At 43.1% G+C, this 22,062-nt stretch overlaps 1 protein-coding gene across 2 annotated transcripts in view; it reads right to left on the bottom strand.

Annotated features, from left to right (window-relative positions):
- The window catches only part of SHISAL2B (shisa like 2B), a 117,294-nt gene that overhangs the window by 6,245 nt on the left and 88,987 nt on the right, over positions 1 to 22,062 (bottom strand). The window contains exon 3 of one of the 2 annotated variants that reach the window (XM_075589938.1): positions 7,165 to 8,066. The exons of the other annotated variant lie outside the window; for it this stretch is intronic. Within the exon in view, the coding sequence (XP_075446053.1) occupies positions 7,930 to 8,066 (137 nt within the window). The 3' untranslated portion in view covers positions 7,165 to 7,929. Of the gene's footprint in view, positions 1 to 7,164; positions 8,067 to 22,062 lie in introns of those variants that run through there. 2 annotated transcript variants of the gene reach the window in all.

Below are 22,062 nucleotides of genomic sequence, written 5' to 3'. Positions count from 1 at the left end.
AGAAATTATCCAAAACAAAAAGTAAATATAAAGACAACCTCAGTAAACCAGAAAAAGAGGCCCTGAAAAAACTAATGGAGGACAAATCCATAATCATAAAACAAGCTGATTATGGTGGAGGCGTAGTTATTATGGATACAGATTATTACTTAAATGAGGGAGAAAGGATTCTTAGAGACAGAGTCACCTATGAGATATTGAACACTGATCCAACAAATAGATTTAAGAGTGAGTTGTCTTTCATTCTTAACAGAGGAAAAGCACTGGGGATTCTGCAGAACAAAGAATTTAGCTACCTTTTGAGAGAAAAACCAGTGATGGCAATTTTTTATTTTTTACCAAAGATACACAAAAATGTAGAAAAAAAACCCAGAACGGCCCATCATTTCAGGGATCAGTTCCCTGACCGCAAACCTTTCCGAATACATTGACGTATATTTGCAGAAATATGTATCTGTACGTAGATCCCATTTACGGATACAACACAGGTTTTAAATATTCTTTCAGAAGTACAATGGGAAGAGAATTTTATTCTGGTAAGCTGCTACATAACCTCTCTGTAGCAATAAGGAAAACTTTATTGAGAGACCCTATGATTAAGCACGAACAAAGGGATTTTTTTTAATGTAGGTTATAAAATTTGTACTCAAACCAATGTTTTTTGGTTTAAGAAAGTGTATTACCTCTAGAAATGGGGCACTGCAATGGGGACCAGGTTTGCACCTAGTTATGCTAATATTTTTATGTCAAATTTAGAAACAGACAGGATATGGTCTGAACATGCCTTTAGTGCGAACTTGGTCCTCTGGAGAAGATACATTGATGATGTGCTATTCATTTGGAGGGGTAGTGAGGACGAACTCAACTCCTTTATACAATATATAAATGACAGCCAGATTAATTTGTCTTTCATATCTCAGTGGAGTAAAAAAGAGATAGACTTCCTGGCTCTGACAATTTATGTCAAGAACAATACTCTCAAAATCAAAACCTTTTTTTTTTTTAAAAAAGTTGACTCTAATAATTATTTACTAGACACGAGTTGTCATCATAGATAATGGATCGACAATCTCCCTTATGGTCAGTTCCAACAGATAAGGAGAAACTGTACAGACCACAAGGTCTTTAAAGAGCAGACCAAAATTCTCAAGGACCGGTTCTTAGAAAGAAAATATGATCCAGTTCTGATTGATAAAGCATTAACTAGAGCAACTACTCTTAAACAGGAAGATTTGTTGATACCTTGAGCAAAAGTACAAAGCAATGTGTTTAGCGTACCATTGGTAACAAAATTCAACAAGGATGCCAGTAAAATCAAAAATATAATTTAGAAACACTGGCACTTGGTTCAGAAAGATCCTGTTTTGAAAGGCCATATAACAGATCTCATTAATTCTGTTTTATTTTAGTTATTATGTTATTCCAGTCCATGAACCAGAGTATAGGGTTCTTAGTGATTCAATCCATACCTGCGTGTTTTTTTGGTATGAGGGAATTGTTGTTATGGTCCTTAATTCAAGGGCAGTTTTGATTTTATTAATAAAGGTTTCCAATATCAGGGGATATACTCCCAGTATTTGATATAGAACATGACACTGCGTTTTAAACATTTTATAGTTTTAACCTTTTTGAATTATGTATTATGAGTCATTTTTGTACAAAGACATTCCAGCCTGAGGGCAAGAAATTGGTGCTTCAGTTATTAAGGTACTATCATTCGTTTTCTAAGGAGTGACTATCAGCCATATATGTTATCAGAAGATTTGCTGCAGCTTTGGTGTCCTTCTGAACACATTGTGAGGGTATTTAAACTGACAGAGGGAAGTCACACAGATCTACAGAGCCTGAGGAAGCTGAACCAATCAGCAAAACACGTTGCTCAAATTCCTTGGACAGTTTTTACCCTCGGATGCCTCCGTAGTTGTCCGTCCTGATTGCATTCCAGCTTTGGGTTCCAAGACTGGAGACCGGACGCGGCGAATGTTTGGTGCCGCAACCAGTATTGTCTTTGCTGAAGCCAACGTGGTGATGCTTACATGTGAGTGTGTATTTGTGCTTTGTAAATAAATATTATATGTTTTATTTTTACAACACACTCTCTCTGTAGCTTGCTTGACCATGGGAGACCATCCAGTGACGGGGTGGACCTACAGTTTCCACCTTTGGGAGTATTGAATTGGAGACCCAGCAGAAGCCTCACAGACAGAGGGATAAAGTAAAGAAGCCTCTGAGGACCTTTTACTCACACATGGCGGTGTGAGTAGTTTCTGTATACCAGCACTATTATCCACCCGGTTCCGACTACACCAAAGTAAGTGCATTGACTGTGGTTCACCCTAACCCTTGTGCACTTCTTGAGGTGTTTGGTGACTTGGTTATTTCATTAGTCATTCCACCAGTGTGATTGCATTTTGTATATTATATTTTATATGACATTTGTGTGTGTTGATCTGCGCTCCCCATATTTCTCCCTCTTTAATGCATCTCATTGAGGATCATGGAAAGATCCTTTTAGGGTTGAGCTGCAGACATTGGACTCCGCAGTAGAGTACCAACATTGGTGTGCATGCAGGGGCCCTCTATTACGGCAATATCAGATCCTTGTTTATTTTCTTCTACAGTCAGAGAGAGCGCCATAGTACCTTTTCTGTCACACACCTTTGTTTACAGTAAGGGCAGTTCAAATGTGGAATTCGTTACCCATGGTGACTGTGTTTGGCAGATACAATAAATATCTTCAAAGCTACTTTTTTCCACTCATACAAACTCTGTCCTCTAACTCTCAATTCCTATTGTACACCTTTAACTCCCTTCTCTGCCCAACTGAACCTGCAGCTCCTTCCACTCTCATGGCTCGAAACCTCTCCATTTACGTCACAAACAAGATTAAGTCAATCAGACATGACATCTCTCCATGTCAAGCTTAACAAGCACCTACCTCCAGTCACATAACTAAATCCACCCTCAGCTCATTCCTCCATGTGACTATGGATGAGGTCTCTGTGCTCCTCACATCATCTTGCCCTACAACCTGCCCCCTGGATCCAATTCTCCCACATCTTCTCTGCTCCCTCACTTGTACTCTAAGCCCCACCCTAACTCACATTTTTAACCCCTCTCTCACCTGTGGCACATTCTCATCTTTTTTTAACATGCACTCATTACGCCCATTCTAAAGAAACCCTCTCTTGATCCAGCTACACCCTTTAACTACCAGCCTAACTCTCTTCTCCCTGTTGCCTACAAGCTACTTGAGCAACTTAAATAGGACCACTTCTCTCCTCCAACTCCCTGCTTGACTCTTGCAATTTGAATTCCATTCTCTACACTCCAAGCACTAACAAAAGTGGCCAATGACCTTCTCACAGCTAAGTCTATTGGTCACTTCTCCTTACTAATTCTCCAGGTTCTCCCTGCTGCCTTCAACACTGTTGATCACCCCCTTCTCCTGTCAACTCTCCACTCCATTGGCCTCTATAATTCAACCCTTCGCCTAGTTCACATCCTACCTCTTTCAGTATTTCTCTCTCTAGGGTCTCCTCCTCCTCCTCACTACATCTTTCTGTTGTGGTCTGGAAGCCTCTGTCCTTGGCCCTCTGCTATTCTAACTCTACACCTTTTATCTTGGTGAACTAATACAATCTCTTAACTTTCCATATAATCTCTATGCCAATAATACCCAAATTTACCTCTCCTCCCCTGATCTCTTCCATTCTCTCTTGTCCCGTGTCAGCAACTGTCTCTCCGCAATCTGTGTCGCTGTTGATCGCCTCGTCTCCCTCTACCACTTGCCCTCTCGACCCCATTCCCTCCCATCTCCTAAAACCTCTTGCTGCTACTATAATCCCTACGCTCACACACTTTTTTAACTTCTCCCTCTGCTCTGGAACCTTTCCATCCTCCTTCAAACATGCAACAGTCATACCATTACTCAAAAACAGCAAACTTGACCCTACCTGTCTTTCTAACTATCGACCTGTCTCCCTCCTGCCTTTTGCCTCTAAACTCCTTGAACGTCTTGTATTCTCTCGCTTGCTCCATTTTCTCAACACCTATTCTCTCCTAGACCCTCTACAATCTGGCTTCCGCATTGCTCACTCCACCGAAACAGCCCTCACTAAAATAACTGACGACCTCCATGCTGCCAAAGACAGAGGTCATTACACTCTGCTCATATTACTCGACCTCTCTGCAGCATTTAACACAGTGGACCACCCTCTTCTCCTCTACATTCTCCATACTCTAGGTATTCGGAACAAAGCTCTATCCTGGATCTCATCCTACCTCTCCCATCATACTTTCAGTGTCTCTTCTGCTAACACCTCCTCCTCCTCTATTGATCTCTCTGTGGGGGTACCCCAGGGCTCTGTCCTGGGACCTCTTCTCTTTTCTCTGTACACACTCTCTCTAGGTGACCTAATAACATCTTTTGGGTTTAATTATCACCTCTATGCCGACAACGCACAAATATACTTTTCAACACCTGACCTTACACCTGCTGTACAAACCAAAGTTTCTGAATGTCTCTCTGCTATATCATCCTGGATGGCCCTCCGACGCCTTAAACTCAACAAGGCTAAAACAGAGCTCCTCATACTTCCTCCCAAACCTGGCCCTACTACATCCTTCCACATTACTGTTGGAACTACAATCATTCACCCAGTAGCCCAAGCACGCTGCCTAGGGGTCACACTCGACTCCTCTCTCACATTCGCCCCTCACATTCAAAACATTTCTAAAACTTGTCGCTTTTTCCTCCGCAATATAACAAAGATACGCCCTTTCCTCTGTTGCTCAACTGCTAAAACTCTGACTCAGGCCCTCATTCTCTCCCGTCTTGATTACTGTAACCTCCTGCTGTCCGGCCTTCCTGCCTCTAACCTGTCTCCCCTACAATCTATCTTAAATGCTGCTGCCAGAATCACTCTACTCTTTCCTAGATCTGTCTCAGCATCTCCCCTCATGAAATCCCTCTCCTGGCTTCCGATCAAATCCCGCATCTCACACTCCATACTTCTCACTTTTAAAGCTTTACATTCTTCTGCCCCTCCTTACATCTCATCCCTAATTTCTCGTTATGCCCCATCCAGACTCTTGCGTTCTTCTCAAGGATGTCTTCTTTCTACCCCCTTTGTATCTAAAGCCCTCTCCCGCCTTAAACCTTTTTCACTGACTGCCCCACACCTCTGGAATGCCCTTCCCCTCAGTACCCGACTAGCACCCTCTCTATCCACCTTTAAGACCCACCTTAAGACACACTTGCTTAAAGAAGCATATGAATAGCACTGTGGATATTCTGAACACGATACATAAAGCTTGGCCCCCTGCAGACGCACTTACCAGAACTCCCTCCTACTGTCTCTGTACGTTCTACCTACCTACCAATTAGACTGTAAGCTCCTTGGGGCAGGGACTCCTCTTCCGAAATGTTACTTTTATGTCTGAAGCACTTATTCCCATGATCTGTTATTTATATTATCTGTTATTTATTTGATTACCACATGTATTACTACTAAGCGCTATATAAATAAAGACATACAATACAATACAATCTCTTCTTGGATGTCCCACTGTTACCGGAAGATTAAAATGTCCAAAATAGAACTAACACTCTTTCCCCTTCCACAGCTCCCCGTACACCCAAACTCTCCTTAACTGTCAATAATATCAAAATCTCATCGACTCCCCAAGTACACTGCTTGGGGGTCATCTTTGGCTCTGTCCTATCCTTGCTTCCTTGTATTCACTCCCTCACTAAATCCTGCCGTCTCTTCCTCTGAAATATTGCCTGGATACATCCTTTTCTCACTCATAATGCAACAAAAATTTGAATTCACTCTCATCTTGTCCAGCCTTGACTACTGCAGTCTTCTCCTAGTTGGCATTCCTCTTATCCGCCTATCCCAAATCCAATCCGTCCAAAATGCTGCTGCGAAACTCATCTATCTCACTTGCTGCTCCACTTCTGCTGCTCCCGTTAGCAAATCCCTACACTGGCTTCCCATATTCTCTAGCATCAAACTTAAAACCCTAGCTCTGACTTACAAAACTCTCAACAAGGTTGCTCCCCCTTACATCTCAGCCCTCATCTTCAAATATATCCCTAAACGCCACCTATATTCTGTCCACCACATTTGTCTTTCCTCCTGCTTTAGTAACCCCTCTAACACTCCCCTACAGGACTTCTCCCATCGCCCACTCTCTCTGGAATGCCTTACCACATACTATGAAAGACTCCCCCAGCTTTCAGACACTTGAACTATCTTGCCTTTTTTCCTCCTCACTTCCCCACCCTAACCCCATTGAGACCAGCTATGCACCTGGATCAATCTCCACACTATGTAATATCCCCTAACAGCCCAACTCTCAAACCTTAATGGGTTAAGCTGCCAGACTGGACCATACTCCAACCTGAGGTATACTCCATCCCATAATGAGCAGCCACTTTACCTTTTTGTTGCAACATTGTACCTCATTCCTTTTAGATTGTAAGCTCTCACGAACAGAACCCTCATTACCTTTTGTATCTGTTTGTGCATAATTGTCCTTATATACATGTAACTCTGTTTATGTAATTATCAAATCGCTGTACCCACATTGTACCACACTGCAGAATACAGTATGTTGGCACTTTACAAATAAACGATGATAATAGTATTAGATTTCCTCACTAGGGCAGCACAAACGTAACATTTCCTGTTATGAGCGAGTTCTGCAACTAAAACATTGGGGTATATTCTCAAAGCTCCGAGTTTGCCTATTCATGCCATATGACACGGAAAGCCTCAATGACTTCAATATGGCTTTCCATGTCAGATCGTACGGATGGGCAAACACAGTGCTTTGAAAATATGTTGTGTTTGTTCTCTCCCTTGAATAAAGTGTAACGGAGTAGTATTTTCAATCTTTGAGGTATTGTTGAGCAAAGATCACCCATTCAAAGTCCTAACATTGTTCACCAATAAACTCCCATACTCCGAAGTATATGATCAAAAAAAGGCATGTGCAAAATTAATTGTGCCATTTTCTCAAAGCACATTTACTTGTACAGTATTTATTAATATTAAACGGTGATAAAAAAAATACAAACAAGATCACTAAAGCCTTTGTCTTTATTAATTACCCTACTGTACTTAATTTACATTTTACTTTTTCAAATGCAGCGTTGCAGTATCCATATTTTCGTTAAGAAAACACATTTTTTAGGTAACAGTAGGACATTTAACAGGAAAGTTATTCACACATGCTAGTTGGTTTTTGTTTCCGAACATTTAAAGCTTAAGATGATATACTCTCAGCATGGACAAAATATGGAAACCCTTACAGATGGGATGAAATGAACAAAACATGTTAACACCATCGTACTATGCAGACCCACAAACATCTTGCTTTGCGTAATGATTCCTATTCTAGAGTGGACTTCATGATTTCATAGATATGATGCCTAATCACACATTTTTAAAATGATTTTAGAAGCCATATTTATTCTGGAGTAGAGTTGATTCTTTGTGACCTTTCCCATCTACACAGGTTGTTTCCAGTGGTGGAAGTGACATTAGAAATGATGTACTATGGTTGGTTTAGATGTTACTATGTTACAAAAATACAGAAGACCTGACAAATTATACTATTTTTATGTACATAAGATAAGAAAAATGGTGTTCCGCTGAGTCACAATACATTTTTAAGTGGTTCCATGGTTCTTAAGACTGAAACAAAGATCAACGTATGAAGAAGAGGGATGCAGGATTCTGAAAGCTATGGTGGTTTAACATTCTGTAGACTTATTTCAAAAACTGGTTCAAATGCACACTCCCCTCAACCAACACTTGCATCTTTTAATTATACTTATGCTTTAATCTTGTGCAGAAGCTTATAAAAGTTAAAAAGATTTAAAAAAAATAAAACAACAAAAAAAACTTTTGCACGTTACACTTTGGTAACATTATTTTGTATAACGTCAATCAGTTTCTCTTGCACAGTGCCATCAGGTTCAGAGAATGTATCATTTGTTGAATTTGTTGCTCTATTGGGGTAATCTGCTTTTGCCACGTTTTTCAAATTGCCTGCAAGTAAAAATAATTATTGTTATTTGAAACAATACCAAATATAGAATACACAAGGCTGAATCCTATTTGTCTATTTTTCAAGAATTCATAATTTTCAGACATGCAGAGAAGCTAAATACATCTGTAACAAAGCAGCTAAAGGAGGCATCTGCATGCAACCTGTGCCAGACTTCAGTTACAATAGCATTACTGTATTCTAGTGTACATAATTAAAACGCGGATTAGAGCATTTTTCTACTGTAACCAAACTTTAAATATTGAAATATTTATCACAACGTTTTTATATATTTATTTTTTAATACATATTTTCTTTTTCTTTTTGTTACCCACATGATATCCTTCATTGTGAAAATGTCCAGCAGTTTTTCATTTTGGAGTAATACCCAAGTGAAATAAGAATTCTGGGTTTCAAGTAAATTACTTGCATTGTGGGGGTTTTAAGACCTGCTTTAGAAACTCATTTATTGGAGAAATGTCATTTCTGCAATATAATATATATATATAATATTTAATCAGGGGAAATCTGCCTGGCCTGAGTAAACGCGTAGGGTCACGTGCTGCTGTAAGAAGTGGTGGGTAAAGATTTTTAATCTCAACACATGAGAAGCAGGTTATACTCTGTCCTAGAGTATCAAAAACTTTTCCACTTGGAACGCTGTTGAACAACTGCTGGTTGCCGGAGGACTCCCTAAAGAGTAACACCCACTGAGAGGAGTCTCAAGGAGGCTATCACATGATCGAGCAGTGTCTTGGATCACATGTTGGGGCATGAGTTATCTCATACAACGCTTTAAAATCTCAGATGTTTGTGAGTTTTAAATTGTTATTGTTCAAGACCATTACATTTTACTCACTGGTAATACACAAGGATCGGGTGCTTTTTCTTTTCTTTTTTTTTTCTATTCTGGTCTCGTGAAGGGAGGTAGTTGCACCCATGAAGAAGGCTGCCAGTATCCTGAAGATTTATTAAGATTAACCCATTGTGGTCACAGTGCTACCGGACAATTTTTTTAATGTTTTTTGGACTTTTTATGTTCTTTTTTTTTAAATTATATTTTTTATATATTGTCTACACATTTTATTAGCTTAGCGGCAGTATAATCTATATTAACATTTGTTCTAGTCTTTGTAATGGCTAATGATTGATTTATTGCCATACTTTATCAGTTCAGAAGGAATATTACTTTTTGCAAATCTCTGTTACTGATTATCATTCATTGAGCAATTTGATATATCTTTTGCAAATACTATCCAGAACTATTAAGTCTAGAAGACCCATTGGTTTGAATTTGTTAAAGAAAACAAACAAACATATGGTGCTATTGTTCTTTTAGATAGGGAATACTTTTGGGTACATTAGTCCCCTCGCAAACACAAACTCCATTATCTTACCTTTTCTAGGCAACAATCGAATGTATTTTTAGGTACTACTAGCTGATATACCCGGTGTTGCCCGGGATGTAATTTTGGGGGGGCGGGCGACCGGGTTGGGCTTCCCCCCCTTGACAGCTAGGTGGGTGACTGAGTTGACTGAGTGTGTGGGTGACTGTGTGGGTGGATGGGTGACTGAGTGGGTGGGTGGGTGACACTTGACTGGGTGGGTGGGTCGGTGACTGAGTGGGTGGGTGACTTTGGGTCGGTGGGTGGGTGACTTTGGGTTGGTGACTGGGTGACTTTTTTTGGGTCGGTGACTGGGTCAGTGACTGGGTGACTTTTTCTGGGTCGGTGACTGGGTTCGGTGACTGGGTGGGTCAGTGACTGGGTTGGGTGGGTGAGTGAGTGGGTTTTGGTCGGTCGGTGAGTGGGTGGGTGGGGTCAGTGAGTGGGTGGATGGGGTCAATGACTGACTGAATGGGTGGGTGGTTTTGGGTGACTGACTGAATGGGTGACTGAGTGGTTGACTGACTGGGTGCGTGACTGACTGGGTGGGTGACTGACTGGGTGGGTGTGGTGACTGAGTGAGTGGGTGGGTGAGCAAGTGGGTGGGTGGGTAGGTGGGTGAGTGGGTGAGTGAGTGGGTGAGTGACTGAGTGAGTGGGTGGGTGAGTGACTGAGTGGGTAGGGGACTGAGTGGGCAGGTGACTGAGTGGGTGGGTGACTGAGTGGGCGGGTGACTGAGTGGGCGGGTGACTGAGTGGGCAGGTGACTGAGTGGGCAGGTGACTGAGTGGGCAGGTGACTGAGTGGGCAGGTGACTGAGTGAGCGGGTGGGTGACTGAGTGGGTGGGTGAGTGGGTGACTGAGTGAGTGGGTGACTGAGTGAGTGGGTGACTGAGTGAGTGGGTGACTGAGTGACTGCATGAGTGGGTGACTGAGTGAGTGGGTGGGTGACTGAGTGGGTGGGTGACTGAGTGGGTGACTGAGTGAGTGGGTGACTGGGTGAAAGTGGATGGGTGAGTGAGTGACTGGGTGGGTGTGGGTGACTGGGTGGATGTGCGGGTGACTGGGTGGATGTGTGGGTGACTGGGTGACTGGGTGGGTGTGTGGGTGACTGGGTGGGTGTGTGGGTGACTGTGTGGGTGACTGGTTGACTTTGACTGGGTGACAGTGGGTGGGTGGGAGACGGTGGGTAAGTGGGTGACAGTGCGTGGGTGGGAGACGGTGGGTGACTTACCTTGACCGGGTGGTGGTTCCTGGCGGCAGACGGTTCCCCTCCTGGCACTGATATCCCCGTGGCATCTGGCTGGGGCAGGAGGTGGGTTCGGGAAGTTGGCGGGGGGCAAGAGTGGCAGGAGACCCACGCCGCGCTTCCCCTCCCTTGACAGCTAGGTGGGTGACTGAGTGGGTGACTGTGTGGGTGGATGGGTGACTGAGTGGGTGGGTAACACTTGACTGAGTGGGTGGGTGGGTCAGTGACTGAGTGGGTGGGTGACTTTGGGTCAGTGACTGGGTGGATGGGTGACTTTGGGTCGGTCGGTTGACTTTGGGTCGGTGGGTGACTTTGGGTCGGTGAGTGGGTGGATGACTTTGGGTCGGTGGGTGGGTAACTTTGGGTCGGTTTGACTTTGGGTTGGTGGGTGGGTGACTTTGGGTCGGTTGACTTTGGGTCGGTGTGTGGGTGACTTTGGGTTGGTGACTGGGTGACTTTTTCTGGGTCGGTGACTGGGTTCGGTGACTGGGTGGGTCAGTGACTGGGTTGGGTGGGTTTTGGTCGGTCGGTGAGTGGGTGGGTGGGGTCGGTGAGTGGGTGGATGGGGTCGGTGACTGACTGGGTGGGTGGTTTTGGGTGACTGACTGAATGGGTGACTGAATGGGTGGGTGAGTGAGTGGGTGACTGAGTGGGTGGGTGACTGAGTGGGTGGGTGACTGAGTGGATGGTTGACTGAGTGAGTGGATGGGTGACTGAGTGGGTGGGTGAGTGGGTGGGTGACTGAGTGAGTGGGTGGGTGACTGAGTGAGTGAGTGGGTGACTGAGTGAGTGGGTGACTGAGTGAGTGGGTGACTGAGTGAGTGGGTGACTGAGTGAGTGGGTGACTGAGTGAGTGGGTGACTGAGTGAGTGGGTGACTGAGTGACTGAGTGAGTGGGTGACTGGGTGGGTGGGTGAGTGAGTGGGTGGGTGGGTGTGTGAGTGACTGAGTGGGTAGGTGAGTGACTGAGTGAGTGGGCGGGTGAGTGACTGAGTGAGTGGGCGGGTGAGTGACTGAGTGAGTGGGCGGGTGAGTGACTGAGTGAGTGGGCGGGTGACTGAGTGGGTGGGTGACTGAGTGGGTGGGTGACTGAGTGGAGTGGGTGGGTGACTGAGTGGGCGGGTGACTGAGTGGGCAGGTGACTGAGTGAGTGGGCAGGTGATTGAGTAGATGGGTGACTGAGTGAGTGGGCAGGTGACTGAGTAGATGGGTGACTGAGTGGGTGGGTGACTGAGTGGAGTGGGTGGGTGACTGAGTGGCTGGGTGACTGAGTGGATAGGTGACTGACTGAGTGGGTGGGTGACTGAGTGGGCGGGTGACTGGGTGACTGGGTGGGTGTGTGGGTGACTGGGTGGGTGTGTGGGTGACTGGTTGACTTTGACTGGGTGACAGTGGGTGGGTGGGAGACAGTGGGTAAGTGGGTGACAGTGCGTGGGTGGGAGATGGTGGGTGACTTACCTTGACCGGGTGGTGGTTCCTGGCGGCAGACGGTTCCCCTCCTGGCACTGATATCCCCGTGGCATCTGGCTGGGGCAGGAGGTGGGTTCGGGAAGTTGGCGGGGGGCAAGAGTGGCAGGAGACCCGCGCCGCGCTTCCCCTCCGTCCGGGAGCCGGTGCACGTGAGGGTGAGTGCAGGAGACCCGCGCCGCGCTTCCCCTCCATCCGGGAGCTGGTGAGGGTGAGTGCAGGAGGGCTGCGCTGCGCTTCCCCTCCGTTCCTCGTTGGGAGAGAGGGGGGAGGAGCCTGGAGTTTGCTGCTGAGCAGGAGGGCCACGCCGCGCTTCCCCTTCGTCCGGGAGCCGGTGCAGGGCGGCGCACGTGAGGGTGATGGTGTGGCTGGGGATGTTGCGGAGCGTCCGGGTTTGGGTGAGGTGGGGGGGAGGGGGGAGAGAGTGAGGGGCACCGGGAGAGGGGAGGGTGTGGAAGGTGAGCTGCGGTCCGGCTGACGGGGGAGAGTGAGGCCAAGCAAGGTCAAACCTCAACCCCCACCACACGTACGTGTGTGTGTGTTGGTCAGAGGCGCACGTGGTCACGGTGTGAGGAGAGTGTGCGTGTGTGTCTCTCCTCCCTGCCTGGCTCCTCCCTGCCTGGCCCGCAGGCCAATGAGCTGTCCAGCAGACATACACACACAAACATTATTTGAGACTTATATATAGATCTGGTTCAGGGCTTCACTTTCCTTGAAATTACAGCCATTCATTATCGCCTATAAATATCGCAAGCCAGATTTCCAAATGAATACGATTTAATAGTTCTAAGTAAAAAGCAATTGGATTTTAATTACAGTAAATACATTTGATTGCAATGACTCAGAAGGATATCATGTGCTCCCAGGCACATAGGAAGTTTTAGCATATAAAGGTAAGGAGTGATCTTGGGAAATGAGGCTTAAAAAGGAGACGTTTACTCCTCGGACTGAAACCCCAACAGCCAGGTGGGACACCTACCCCTTATCCCCCCCTCAATCCCCCCCCTCCTACTTACCCCCCCTCAGACCCCACTACTTTCCCTCCCTCTGACCCCCCCCCTGCCTTCCCTCTCTGAAGGCACTCCCCCGTTTCAACAACTCAGTTTGTCACTCTGTTCCCCCCAAAAAATGATGTTAAAATGTTAGGCAATATGATTTGTTAAGATTTTATTGATGTATCAAAGCCTAATAAAAATATTTGAAAGAAAAAGGAGATGTGAAATAAATAAAATAAAAATCTTAAAGAAAGCATTGAATGGACATAAAAAGAAAGATGGACCCGAAAATCTAACGCACCTTCAGACCTTTCCAAACAGAGGTAATAGATAGAAACCTCATTTTTTTTTATAAATATGATGCTATACGAATCTGTTGTGGTTTTATATTTGTTTTCTTAGGTTTTTCTCACAATTAACAATACCAATTTGTATGCTTATTCAGTTTAACTAGCCTTCAGTTTGTATTTACAGCACTGACAGCTTGCTCCATTACCATGCTCCATTGGTATTAGATGTTTCCATGTTAAGCATTCGGGAGACTATTGTATTTTCATTCGCAAGGTTGTATATGATTTGTAAACAAACTAATTTAATGTTTTTAGACACAATGCCTACATTCTTATTGTACATGTTGGACATGTGCTAATTAATCAGTAAATGTGTCAATTTACATTTTAGATTGCAAGCTCTTTGGGGCAAGGTCTCCTTTCCCCTTATGTTGTCATTTACCTGTTGAACTTATTCCCCCTGTATGTAATTTATTTACTTGGTATTGTAATGTTGTAAGGCACAGCATACATTGTTGGTGCTGTATATATACAATTATAAATACAAAAGGTTTCTGTAGGGTAACACCTACTGTAGCTCAGTAATTATTACCTCCACACAAAGGAACAAAACAGAACAGTATTTGTGTATTCATACAAAATAACATTCTTGGAAATAGAATAATAGTTTGAATACATGGAATAGTTACATAGTTACATAATGAGGTTGAATAGAGACATACGTTCCATCAAGCCCTACCTATGATAAATTTAGATGACAGATACTTATCCTATATTTTTATTTACAGTATTTTGGTCCAGAAGGAAGGCAAACAAAAAACCCCAGTGAAACATTATCGAATGATGTCTCATAAGGAGGAAACAAAATTCCTTCCTGACTCCAGTAATGGCAATCAGATTTCTCCCTGGATAAACATCCTTCCCATGTTTACTTATGTAGCCGTGCCTGGTCTGGCTACCAGTCTGCCCTCCCTGAAATGTAAGTCCTGGTAAGTGCAGGCAGTGTCAGGCCCAATCTTGGGTTTTCTCCACCCCCAGCAGCGTCCCTGAGTGACAGGGGTGGAGGTGGGACAGGGTCTGTGTTCTGCCCAATCAGGGGCTCAGACCTTAAACCGCCCCCCTCTGTACTAGGGAAGCTGCAACTCTAAATTGATTCAGTAGGAGTAGTGTGGTCTCACCCTCTGGGGTGGGACTATATTATCAGTCCCCAGCTAGGGGGCTGCAGCATAGCAGAGGCAGGTGAAAAGGCCTCAAGCCTCAAAGCTGACCAAGGGACCATCCAGAGGTCTGGGAACTAAAAGCAGTATGTAATCAGTGTATATCTATGGTATGCTGATTGCTGAATAAAGGATGTCACTGTTGAAATATACTCTGGTCTCTGAGTCTGCAGTCTATCAGAGAGAGTATGTTATAGTGCTTCTGCAGGGACTGCCTCCAGCACTCCTGGTGCCTGCTGAAGATGGAGGCGCTGACTACACAGAGGCAAAACAATGCAACTACCTCCAAAAGCCTGTCCTGTTTCCCCAACACCATCGGTGGAACCTCAGCTCTCCTGCAAGCCAACTGGTACTATGCACCACCACACACTTTGTAGCAGGGAAATCTCCATCAGGGGGGCAGAGGGGGAGAAGCAGCGCTTCACTTATTTGATATCTCCCTGTATAACTTTCTTTTCTAAAAAGATGTCCAACCTTATTTTGAAGATTTCTATTGTATCTGTCATCACAGTTGCCATGGGTAATGAATTTCAAATTTTAACTGCCCTTACTGTAAAGAACCATTTCCTTTGTTTCTGGTGAAATCTCCTTTCCTCCAACCTTAAGGTATAACCCTGTGTCCTCTGTACTGCCCTTGGAATGAATAGTTCTTTTGAAAGCTCTTTGTATTGGCCCTGAATATATTTGTATGTAGTTATCATATCCCCTCTTAGACGCCTCCTTTCTAATGTAAACAAATCTAATTTGCCTAGCCTCTCCTCATAAATCAGACTTTGCATCCCCTTTATTAATCTGTGGTTCTTCTCTGCACTTTTTCTAGTTTCATAATGCCTTTTTTTTAAGGAGTGGTGCTCAAAATTGTACTCCATATTCAAGGTGGTCTTACTAATGCTTTGTAGAGGGGCATAATTATGCTTATTTCCCTTCCTGCCATTCCCCATTTAATGCAAGATAAGATCTTATTTTCCTTTGCAACTACTGCATGACATTGGACACTATTACTAAACCTGTTGTCTACAATCACTCCTATGTCCATCTCCATCAAGGATTGACCTAATTCTGCCCTATTTAATTTGTAAGTCGCCTATTTATTCTTGTTTCCGTGATGCATAACCTTACATATATCTGTATTAAACCTCATCTGCCATTTACCTGCCTAAGTTTCCAGTCTATCCAAGTCCTTCTGGAGGGAAATTGCATCCTGCTCTGATTCTACTACCTTACACAATTTAGTGTCGTCAGCAAAGATGGAGACTTTGCTCTCTATGCCAACCTCAATGCCATTAATAAACATGTTAAAAAACAGGGATCCTAGCACCGATCCTTAAGGTACTCCACTCACGACCTTATCCCAACCAGAAAAGGTTCCATTTATGACATCATGGCCAGCTGCTTTATTTACTTTAATTTTATCAAGTCGCCCATTGCACTTACTCAGTCAGCCAATTGTTCATTCATATAGAGGTTGGGGCTTCCACCTGTGGCACTATGTTTGCAATTGATGGTAAATACAGAGGCAAATAATTTGTTTAATACTTCTTCTTTTTCCTTATCTCCAATAAGATTCCTGCCCATCTCACATTGAAAGGGTCCTACATATTAATTCTAACCGTTTTGTTTAGGGTTTATCTTACTTTCTATTGCAATCCTTTTTTAATTTTCAATTTATGCTAATTGTATTGCCCTTTTGCAACTTTTCGTACATTCCTTATAATTCTGATATGATGCTTCCGTCCCTTCTGACTTTCTTCCCCTACCTGTTTATTTAGCCACATTGGTTTAGACTTGTTTCTTTTATATTTATTACTCAGGAGTATACACTGACAAGTGTGCTCTTCTAACAATGTATTAAACTGGCCATTTATCTTTCACATTTTTTTCTACAAAAATTCCATCCCAATTTATTCTTTGTAGCTTTTTCTCAGTTTATTAAAACCTGCCTTTCTAATATTTAAAGTCGTTGTTGAACCCATATAATACAGTTTATGATAATTTATTTCAAATGAGACCATGTTATGATCACTGTTTTCCCAATGTTCCCAGACGTGAATATTTGTTATTACTTGTTATTACTTCTACTTTGTTTGATATTATCAAATCCAGTAATGACCCTTCCCTGGTTGGTTCCGCAATAATTTAGGTCATGTAATTGTCTTTTAGTACCCTTAAAAAACTGTTACCGTTAGTTGTAATGCTAATCGAATTGCTCCAGTCTATGTAGGATAACTAAAATCACCCATTATGCAAACATACAAAAGTAAAGGGGAGGGGTAATTCCCACTTGTGATGCTAACCAGGAGCAGACAATTGCCTTATTCATTATATGTAAACATCTTCAATGCATGAGACAGTTCATAAGACCCAGGATTCCAAATAGTCCAATAATGAACACACTCCCATGAACTTACCACTAGCCTGTATAGGTAAATCTTATGTGGTAGTCTGGGTTTTCAATGTGTGGGACTGATCACATAAATGAAGTAAATAAATTACTCACTGCTGACCTTGGGGATATCCTGGTCTTGTCAGGCGTGCTCCTACCGAAAAGCAATTGGAGAAGGTACAGGAAAAAACGGCGGTGCATCTGCTGCTGCTGTAGATGAATTGGAACCACAAACTGCAAACTGCAAAGAACTAGGTGCAAAAAATTATTTGGGGCATAATAAAAACAGCCAAAAGGACACTAACGCGTTTACGTGGTATCCCACGCTTTATCAAAGAGAAAATATCACAAAACGATCGCATACTTAAATACCCACAATTCCCTGTCCTAACCTATGACACTACGTTGCAAAGGCCAATCAGAAGCTTGGGAGGCGTCACACCCCTCTGGCTGGCGTAAGGCACGTAAGCCTGAAACACAGCCAGCTGAACTTCACTGTGTAATTATCAGGGAGGTAATGGAACCTCCCATCTATGACGCGAATCGGCCAATCACATGCCTGTTCGGACGGGCAGTCCTGAATGTAAACAAACAGCTACTAAAAATCTTTTACTCAGAGGAAAGGGAATGGTGGGCATATCAGTGAAAACATAGAACATACTGGGTCACCGCTTTAATACATATTTCATTGGTTTTTCTTGCAATGATTTACATTGCAATACTTAAAGAGACAATGACCCACATAATAACACGTAAGAGATTAAAACCACTATCAACACTATAGTGGAACAATTTATAAAAAACACACACCAATAGCTGTAAATTACCCTCACAATACACAAAAAGATATATACAGTTAAAAACCTATTATGTGGTATTAACCACACTTTTATATTGCGTCATAGATGGGAGGTTCCATTACCTCCCTGATAATTACACAGTGAAGCTCAGCTGGCTGTGTTTCAGGCTTACGTGCCTCACACCAGCTAGAGGGGTGTGTCGCCTCCCAAGCTTCTGATTGGCCTTAGCAACGTAGTGTCATAGGTTAGGACAGGGAATTGTGGGTATTTAAGTATGCAATCGTTTTGTGATATTTTCTCTTTGATAAAGCGTGGGATACCACGTGAAACGCGTTAGAGTGTCCTTTTGGCTGTTTTTATTATGCCCCAAATAAATTTTTGCACCTAGTTCTTTGCAGTTTGCAGTTTGCGGTTCCAATTCATCTACAGCAGCAGCAGATGCACCGCCGTTTTTTCCTGTACATTATGCAAACATGACCTAGTTTTGATGGCTTCTCCATTTGCAAAAGTATTTTGCCTTCCTCAATCTCACAGATATTTGGTGGCTTATAGCAGGTGTGCGTAAACTAGGGGTGCACGACCTTTACAGAGGCCCCACACTCTTCCCCACAACATTAAAATTAAAACCCCAAACCCTCGTTCCTACACCACTTTTTTAGCCATGCATTAACCTCCCGATGCTCCAATTGTCTCCCTGGGGTAGTACAAGGCACTCCATATTTCTCTAACATTGTCGTTGGTGCCAACATGTACCATGACCGCCAGATCAGTCCCACCCCCTCCCAACAATCTGTCCACCGATTGACGATATGTCAAACCCGAGTCCCCGGGAGATAACATGCGGTCATAGCAATAGTGTGCCCTCTCTACCCTCCTTATAATAGAGTCCCACACCACCACAACCTTTCTTCATCTCTGAGTATCCTGGGTCCCCTCTGTGCTGGAGGGAATATACCCCTGGCTGCTAGGGGAATCAGTCTCCCACAGCCTTGCTATTTATGCACTGAGACCCCCCAATATCTTCACCCAATCTGGCAAATCTATTGGGATGGGTCAGCTCAGAACTGTTACCCAGCTACCTACCTGTTCCTGGTTCTCACTCACAGCTCCACCATCTGCACCACTAGTCCCAGCCAGGGCCTGCTCTGTGAGTAATAAACTCCTTGTCAATGTCCGCAATGTTGCAAGTGCCTCTTCAGATCAGCAAACTGAGACTCCAAAGAGACCACTTGCATACACTTCCCACGGCGGTATGCCCCTGGAACACCTGTTCTAGGTGCACATACACGTAGGAAGATGTGCATTGAGTGGCATTCCCAATCCTGTGTCAAGGTAGACCAGAATTTAAACCAGGGATCAAGTCACCAGACAGGACAAAGCAGTTCAATAAATAATTTTTTAAATTCCAGCCAGAGTCAGCACAGCAGAAAACACACAATTAGAGCTATACTCATGAAAAATGGGGCATACGGGGGGAGGGGGGGATCCTACCTGGCTAGACGCTGAGCGACACATTACAGGCTTTCCCAGGACTTGCTTCCACTCCTGTTGGGATAGAGACCATCCAAACCTCTGTGGGGCAATTCATGGCAGGCAGAGCACTTTCAAAATCATTGCTCAAATAAGCTCTCAGCCTAGTTTTTGGGTGTCTCTGGAAAGCCTCAGAGCACACCACTTCAGATTCACTTAAGGCTCAGAATCAGCTCTGGAGGTGTAATTGGAAGCTGTTTACATAGAATTCTGTCTCCATCTCAAACTATGGAGGAGGGCTGCCAACCAATCAAAGCATGTATGCCACATGTGAGCCAATCAGAGAACGGATGCTATGTGGACCAATCAGGGCTGTGGGAAATTCAAATTAACTAACCACTGAGATCTGAGTCAGTTGGGGCTAGCACTAAAACCTCAGGGTCCAGTTTCAGCTGGATACCTCCTGTGGATATGGATGACTGAGACAGAGCTGAACAATGGCCCTCCCCCTCCAGTCCCAGTAATAGTAATTTCTCCAGCATGTTGGCTGAACAAAGTGTTTGTTGGCCCTGCATGTCCAGAGACCTTGGTTGTGCTTTAAAACACATATTTATACTTTTTAATACAGTTTCACCTACAGGAATAAAGCATACAGTTTTACATAAGATGCAAGGGGCTATCAGGCATGTAATAACATGGTAGCCCAGGGATCTGGTGGCCAGATAAGCCCCAGGGAAGGATGGCAGGGGCTAGCAACCGGGCTTAACCTTTATTTTAGTGGTCCCTTAGCCCCTTTGCCATCACACGGAATATCAAGTGGTAACAATTGACTGTATTTCTATATACCTTGTTTCCCACCTTTCTTCTTTCCACTACTGGTTATAACTCCACACTTAATACAAACTGCACTTGAAATCAAACAGTAATTCAGTCACACAGCTCAGCACACCCAAGTTCAGCATTCGTTACAAGCCTCTGTTTTAAAGACACCTATCGTGTTAGGTAAGAAATTTATTTACCAAACTACATCCACTTCAGTCTCAAATCAGGAAGGAGACAAAAAGGTTTGTTACAGACTTCCAACTCCCACCCAATCAAAATAATTGTACCCACTATACACTGCCCAAGCACACCAACCAATGTTAGTATACACAGCACAGCACTTTCCTTTTTGTTCTAACTCCACACTTAATACAAATTGCACTTGAAATAAAACTGTAGTTCAGTCAGCACTCGGCTAGTCACCTTAAGTAGCTACTTTCCAAATCAGTGTGGGGCACTGCTCATTTTATGTGTAATACAGATGATAATTATCTCTGGCACACACAGTATTAGCAACTCTGGCAGGCACAAGAATCAAGAACAGGACTGGAATAATTAACTTTTCTTCAGGTAGCTGATGACAAATCTACTGCACTTTCATTAACCTTTCTTACACTATTATTCGGGAAATAAAAATATACTTGAATTATACTGTATTTTGTCATATACCATACTATTCCTATTATTTTTTTACTACTTCTATTATTATTATCATTAGTATTATGAATATTTATACAGCAGGAACTAATTAAAATGAATGTGTTATACATACTTCTCTAAATATACTTAAGTCCAGATACATAATACTATGGGAAGGAATGGAAAGGGGATGGGAAGAGAAGGAAAGGAAAGGGGTGGGGAGGGGTTAGGAAAGGATAAACTCCTGCATCAGGCTGAGTGAAATGTATTCACTGTGGTGCAATAGGGATAATTAGCATAGGTAATAGAAAAGAGAAATCCTTTTGAAATGCACTCACAGTGTAGTATTATGAGTTATATATAATAAAACCTTTTAATGGTAATAATAAAAATTATTATAAGATTGGTAGTAGTAAATCCATGGCCAATCTTGGTAAGCACTAAACTAATCATAAACATATATAACAAGATAAAAAATGGCAGTATAGTGAATTGCTGACCCTGGTATAATATATATTTACTTCTTCAATGAGATCTAATAGGGATAATCTTCTAAGTGATGAAATATATAGATCTAGTAGTATATACCTAGACAGATCTATAAGAAAACATTGAAAGAATTGGTACATTTATTTCAAAAACTCTGGGGTGAGCAATACAGCCCAGAGCACTAAATCACCAAAAGGCGATAAACCAATATGGGAACAGACAAAAACTATTAAAAACTGCATAAAACACATACAGAGCATAGCCACAGTCAGCGCCAGAATATTTATAGGTTATGTTAGTTGCTATGACAATGGGCTCAATGTTAACCCTTTTCGTTGCTGGTTAATATTCAATAGCGCTAATCTGTGAGACAGTTACGTAAATGCAGTGTGCATGTCAATACATTAAAATAAATAAATGAAAGATAAAAGTAGAGACACAGAGATAGTCACTACAAGAATACCAGCCTATTAATCCATTATTATAGCTATGTTATCAAATGCTTCCTTATGTGAACAGCAGTGCGTTACTCTTGTATACCAATAATAGGATGTTTCTATAGTGCATATATTTATATCAGGATCAGTTTATATGCAAGGGGACACAAATAGAAGGACCAAAACATTGTTGGCGATCTATATGTTCTACTACATGATGAATTGTGTATATGTGTACTTCCATATATGTTGCTGTACACATAACTAAATTAGTTTGGGAGATGTAATATCCAACTGGTTTAAATAAATATCCTATATAGGTTCAGATACACAGAGTTCTTGTATTGACTTAACGA

The sequence above is a fragment of the Ascaphus truei genome, chromosome 1 (assembly GCF_040206685.1).
Source record: "Ascaphus truei isolate aAscTru1 chromosome 1, aAscTru1.hap1, whole genome shotgun sequence".
In the NCBI taxonomy this organism is placed as follows: domain Eukaryota; kingdom Metazoa; phylum Chordata; class Amphibia; order Anura; family Ascaphidae; genus Ascaphus; species Ascaphus truei.
The sequence above is the reverse complement of the archived record's forward strand: the minus strand, read 5'-3'. Positions and strand labels throughout refer to the sequence as shown.